The sequence below is a fragment of the Cryptomeria japonica genome, chromosome 11 (genome assembly GCF_030272615.1).
Source record: "Cryptomeria japonica chromosome 11, Sugi_1.0, whole genome shotgun sequence".
Lineage (NCBI taxonomy): Eukaryota > Viridiplantae > Streptophyta > Pinopsida > Cupressales > Cupressaceae > Cryptomeria > Cryptomeria japonica.
In genome coordinates this window covers 556,778,195-556,784,391 of record NC_081415.1, presented here as the reverse complement: position 1 = coordinate 556,784,391, position 6,197 = coordinate 556,778,195, and the positions used below count along the sequence as shown (strand labels likewise).

At 36.9% G+C, this 6,197-nt stretch overlaps 1 protein-coding gene across 6 annotated transcripts; it reads right to left on the bottom strand.

Annotated features, from left to right (window-relative positions):
* Positions 1–783: 783 nt before the first annotated feature.
* LOC131034517 (cysteine-rich repeat secretory protein 55) lies at positions 784–5,771 on the bottom strand. Of its 6 annotated transcripts, none has more exons than XM_059214175.1 (3): positions 3,651–5,771; positions 2,185–2,378; positions 784–1,229 (listed from the first exon to the last, which is right to left on the bottom strand). In XM_059214175.1, the coding sequence occupies exon 1, from the start codon at positions 5,768–5,770 to the stop codon at positions 5,000–5,002; it is 771 nt and encodes a 256-aa protein (XP_059070158.1). In that variant the 5' UTR covers position 5,771; the 3' UTR covers positions 784–1,229; positions 2,185–2,378; positions 3,651–4,999. The 6 variants fall into 6 exon arrangements, with proteins under 6 accessions (XP_059070158.1, XP_059070157.1, XP_059070160.1 ...); XM_059214177.1 differs by lacking the exon at positions 784–1,229 and adding an exon at positions 1,545–1,714; XM_059214174.1 differs by lacking the exon at positions 2,185–2,378.
* Between the last annotated feature and the right edge of the window lie 426 nt (positions 5,772–6,197).

The window sequence follows — 6,197 nt, the reverse complement described above, 5'->3', positions numbered from 1 at the left end:
TTTAGTTGTTTGGAACATACTAACAATTCTTTTAACAATTTTCTGCAAATCATCTTCACAAACATAGTGATCTCTTTTCATTTTTCTTCTAGTTGTTAATACTTATAGTGATCTCCCCTTTTTGTAAAAGAAAATCTTAATACTCCACACCAATTCTCAAATAATTCTAACTGTAAACCATTTTCTTGTTCTAACTTTTTTGACATTTCTTCCAAATCATCAAACTTCATTTTGACATCATCAAATAACTGGAATTTCTCTTCTAATTCTTTTTTTTAATCTTTAACTTCATTCAATTCTTTTTCAAGACTATAATTTTCATCTAACAATTCACATTTTTCCATTTGGTTTTCTTTTAAAAGACATATCATTTCTGAAATTTTCTTTTTACATTCCTTCAATTTTTTTTTCCAAATCATTTGTTTTCTCTTTCTTTACTCTGTCCACTTTACCCATTGAAACAAAAAAAATTAAATTGACCTTGTTTAGACACTTGTATTTATGTATTGTGAATTTCCTTTGAACAATTGATACCCTTCGACTTCCCTTCTCCAATCAGCTTGAGCGTCTATAGTAGCTTCTTCAATAATCCTTTGGCTCTCTATTTTCTCCAATAGTCATCACTGTCCATGACTTTCTTTTCTTCAAGGGGCAATGATTTTCATAAGAAGGAACTAAACAAAAACAAAGTAGAGCAGAACATTACACAACAGAGTAGACCATTACAAATCTTTTTCTATGCAAGTCAGAGAGCTTCACAATCCTCACATGATAGCTCAAAGAGATACAAAGAAGAACATGGCATTATAAATTGGGGCACTTAACCCAGAATTTGAACCAAGAGAACCCTTCTCCATACAAATAAATAATCAAACCCAAATAAATGATAGTCTTACAGATTGTTATGAGAAGAGGTAGCCCTTGTAAGAGGAGATTTATGTTGTGCTAAGTAATGGCCAAAGATTAGCACTGCCTAAAACTGTCATCAGAAAACATGGAGAAAACAATAGCAATCCAACAATCTCCACAGAGAACATTCCTCCCAGATCAACTCTACTAATTGGCATGCAACTAATCAAAATCTGACTCCCATTGCAAATATGAGCTCTGTCTGGTCTGTAGCAGCGATATCACCTTCAGCAGCTTCAGCGTATTCTACAATTTGGGCGGCTCCTAATTAGCTTGTCTTCAAAGCAACATTCCTTCAGATTCATCTGCCTCTCCAAGCTCTTCAAGGTTGTATACCATTAGCTCTGATACCATCATAAAAAACAACACAAACACAAAAATACAGGGTATCGAGAAAATAGAGCAGAATACAAGGTATGGAGAAAACAGAGTACCATACAACAAAGACAAATTTTATTTATGAAACTATATTTTCCATTCATCGATTCATTCCACAAAATGATTACAAAATGCCTCTTTTAAAGGAGGTCTTAAATATTTCTAGAATGGGCAGGAGGTAGCTGGAAACTTGCAGAATTTTTGTATATAAAATAAAGTTTTAAGACTATAGATGGTACGATGGACAGGTTGGAGTAGATGTTGAAAACAAATAGAAATCCTGCCATTAATTTTGTAAACACTTGTGCATACGGAGCATGTGGATGGGGGTAGGTGAGATTAGACTCCAACAGTTGGCAGATTCAACTTCCCTCCGATCAGGCTCGTTCTTTTCTAACTTAGCTCTTACCTTCACTCCTTTAGTTATCTGGAACATACTAACAATTCTTTTAACAATTTTCTGCAAATCATCTTCACAAACACAGTGATCTCTTTTCATTTTTCTTCTAGTTGTTAATACTTACAGTGATCTCCCCTTTTTGTAAAAGAAAATCTTAATACTCCACACCAATTCTCAAATAATTCTAACTGTAAACTATTTTCTTCTTCTAACTTTTTTGACATTTCTTCCAAATCATCAAACTTCCTTTTGACATCATCAGATAACTGTAATTTCTCTTCTAATTCTTTATTTTTATCTTTAACTTCATTCAATTCTTTTTCAAGATTATAATTTTCATCTAACAGTTCACATTTTTCCATTTGCTTTTCTTTTAAAAGACATATCGTTTCTGAAATTTTCTTTTGACATTCCTTCAATTCTTTTTCCAAATCATTTGTTTTCTCTTTCTTTACTCTGTCCACTTTACCCATTGAAACAAAAAAAATTAAACTTACCTTGTTTAGACACTTGTTTTTCTGTACTGTGAATTTCCTTTGAACAAGTGATACCCTTCGACTTCCCTTCTCCAATCAGCTTGAGCGTCTATAGTAGCTTCTTCAATAATCCTTTGGCTCTCTATTTTCTCCAATAGTCATCACTTTTCATGACTTTCTTTTCTTCAAGGGGCAATGATTTTCATGAGAAGGAACTAAACAAAAACAAAGTAGAGCAGAACATTACACAACAGAGCAGACCATTACAAATCTTTTTCTATGCAAGTCAGAGAGCTTCACAATCCTCACACGATAGCTCAAAGAGATACAAAGAAGAACATGGCATTATAAATTGGGGCACTTAAACTAGAATTTGAACCGAGAGCACCCTTCTCCATACAAATAAATAATCAAACCCAAATAAATGATAGTCTTATGGATTGTTATGAGAAGATGCAGCCCTTGTAAGAGGAGATTTATGTTGTGCTAAGTAATGGCCAAAGATTAGCACTCCGTAAAACTGTCATCAGAAAACACAGAGAAAACAACGGCAATCCAACAATCTACATAGAGAAGATTCCTCCCAGATCAGGTCTACTAATTGGGATGCAACTAATCAAAATCTGACTCCGATTGCAAATATGAGCTCTGTCTTGTCTGTAGCAGCGATATCACCTTCAGCAGCTTCAGCGTATCCTGCAATTTGGGCGGCTCCTAATCAGCTTGTCTTCAAACCAACATTCCTTCAGATTCGTCTGCCTCTCCGAGCTCTTCAAGATCGTATACCATTAGCTCTGATACCATGATAAAAAACAGCACAAACACAGAAATACAGGGTATGGAGAAAACAGAGCAGAATACAAGGTATGGAGGAAACAGAGCAGCATACAAGAAAGACAAATTTTATTTATCAAACCATATTTTCCATTCATCCATTCATTCCACAAAATGATTACAAAATGATTACAAAATGCCTCTTTTAATGGAGGTCTTATATGTTTCTAGAATGGGCAAGAGGTAGGTGGAAACTTCCAGAATTTTTGTATATAAAATAATGTTTTAAGACTATAGATCGTACGGTGGACAGGTTGGAGTAGATGTTGAAATCATATAGAAATCCTGCCATTAATTTTGTGAACACTTGTGCATATGGAGCATGTGGATGGGGGTAGGTGAGATTAGACTCCAACAGTTGGCAGATTCAACTTCCCTCCGATCAGCCTCCTTCTTTTCTAACTTAGCTCTTAGCTTCACTCCTTTAGTTATCTGGAACATACTAACAATTCTTTTAACAATTTTCTGCAAATCATCTTCACAAACACAGTGATCTGTTTTCATTTTTCTTCCAGCTGTTAATACTTACAGCGATCTCCCCTTTTTGTAAAAGAAAAACTTAATACTCCACACCAATTCTCAAATAATTTCATAATAGCGATCTTTCTATTTTATCCTATTTAAAACAGCTTAGAATAATATAACTCACTCACCCATAAAAAAAGGCAAAAGATGCGGCAGGTGTGAACCTTCTTGGCAGCTAAGCCAAACAAAGCCTTCTTCGTGGCTTGCAATCTCCTTTCTTTTGGCAGCGGCTAGGGTGACATCTCACCGTCCATTTTACAAACAATTTCCTCCACTTTGGTAGACTTTGGTGATGACAGCCTTACTCCTCTGCTGAGGCTTGTCAATTTTCATCAGCTGCGGCTTGGCTTCTTTCCATTTGCCAACGATTCAGCAATCACTTCAAGCTTCTACGATATAAACTTTGGCTAGTAGGTTTTATTTTAAGATGTGTGGAGTAGAAACAGACGCTAGACAAGCTCCACGGCTTCAGTTTAAGGCATGATAGATCAGAATCTATCTGCCTTCTCTTCTTTGGCAGCTGCGATGATGCCAATTGTATTCCTCCACCGAGCATCACATCATCAATTTCTTCCTTCAGCAGTGGCTTCAGAATTGCAGTTCCTTTTGTTCACCTCTGTGACAAGGTATCCTCTCTTGACCAAGTGAGACAAATATATCTCCGATCGCTCCTGATTTTGCTCGACTGAGTGGTCACCAACATTCGGTGATCGTGTGCAATGGCTTCAGCCTTAGATCTCCGAACCTTCTCGGCTCTGATACCATGTTAAAAACATGGATCAGAGGAGAAACTCACAAAGGAGCTCTCATATTGCATTCTCATTGACTCAATTTATAGAACAATACATAATGACTCTTCTCATCGCTTGAGGATAAGGTTGGACAGATCAAGAAGATAAGGCTGGAGTGACCAACAGAGAGGATAAGATAAGGGCTAAGATAATGGCATCATTATAGATGCTCTGCAGGAGACAGTGAAGGTCCTGGTTGGCTGCTCTGTGGAGACAAAGCATAATAAATTTACTATTTCTAACAAAAAGGGCATAACAGAAACACGATCAACGGGCTCCCCGTAATACTCAAAACTGAACCAATTTTGTTTGGTGACTTTCTACTCTGGGGGATCAATTTGAGTGCTAAGTAACGATAAATGCTAGGCGTGTTAATCTCAAAAAGCAAAATAAATCCATTTGAAATGGTATAATATTATTATTATTCTTCTGATTACTTAAAAACATAAAAAACAACCAATTAAAATGAACGAGTAATTAAGTGCAACAGACATAATATCTATGTGATCTATTGCCGTAACATTTGTATTAGCTCATGCGGATAGATCGTTTATTAAAAATTGCCATCATATTCCCTCTCTATGGTATTCGTCAGAATACCATCATAATTGCTATTAGCATAAAAGCACTTTACTATGCAGAATCGATATTGAGATAGTCGCTGTTGTAGGTGATAATGGTGGCTCCTAAATTGGTGTTGGAGAAAGCGGTCGAGGTGCAGGATTGAAGAACGGGTACGTTTCGTAGCGAGCATAGCAACTTCCGGAACCGGCCCCTCCTCCCTGAAAAGTCTCATTGCCCCGAAAAGTCACAGATAACAGTTGACTAATTGCATTTGTTAAACATGTTTTGCAGTCCCCATCAGATATTAAATCACTCCAACATAGAACCAGACTGTATATCCGATAAAATGTAGATGTAGTTGTTGCTCCAGAAGAATATCGAAATGGGGATTGAAGGGCTGCATCTGACAGATTTGTGAAAAGCTCCTTAACTGCCGTCCTAAACACATCAGGGTCATCGGTGACCTTCCCTAAATTGTAGCCAATTCTTGTCTGCGTATCAAGTATTCCGAAGAAGGAATAGTTCTCGTAGTGTATGAAGCACTTGTCACGCCAAGTTCTACCGCCTAAGGCATTTCCACAAAGGCGGCGAACTCTGCTATTTGCCTCTTGTGAGCAGCTGAGGCATTCCTCTACAGTTGCGTCTCTCCAACATTGGAGGAGACCATAAGCTCTGTCTGGACTTTGCCCAAAGGTAGATGTATTGAAACCGTTTGATACTGATGTATTGTTTACAAGAGTATTAAGAACTATGTTCATATTACTCTGGAATTCAGCACTTGTATGGTTATTGGGGTCGCACATATACACATCTATAGCTGCACTGCGAACCACGCATAATAGGAGAACGACACAGAAAAACTGTACATATCTTGCATTGTATTGGATCTGCATATTGTCTTCTCCTTTAGGGTTCTTTCTGAAACCAAGCTATTTAAGATAATGTGAAGGTCATACTTTATCGCATTCTTCAACGTTTTTCACCATGAATGATGATGATGTTGAACCATGGGGAACAATTGAAAGTGAAACATGGATGGTCAAGCCGACATTATTGAATAAAAATGTGGTTCAGTGAAACACGCCTCACATGGAGGTGGTCAAGCAGGCATTATTGAATAAAAATGATGCGTAATAGACAATTGCCACTTTTGTGGCCCAAGTGCTTTCCATTTTCTCGGTGGTGGTCCTTTTTTCCTGTGATAATGGTTGACCATAGCATAAATGGTTGGAATAACTTTCGTAAAGGTCAAAAAAACTTTTAGACCGACTGAATTATTAGTTGTTTTTTTATTAAATTAAATCGGCAAGGGTCCACTTT

What these genes read in the sequence shown, in the direction of transcription:
- LOC131034517 (XM_059214175.1), bottom strand. Translation starts at nt 5,770, where the DNA reads ATGCAGATCCAATACAATGCAAGATATGTACAGTTTTTCTGTGTCGTT.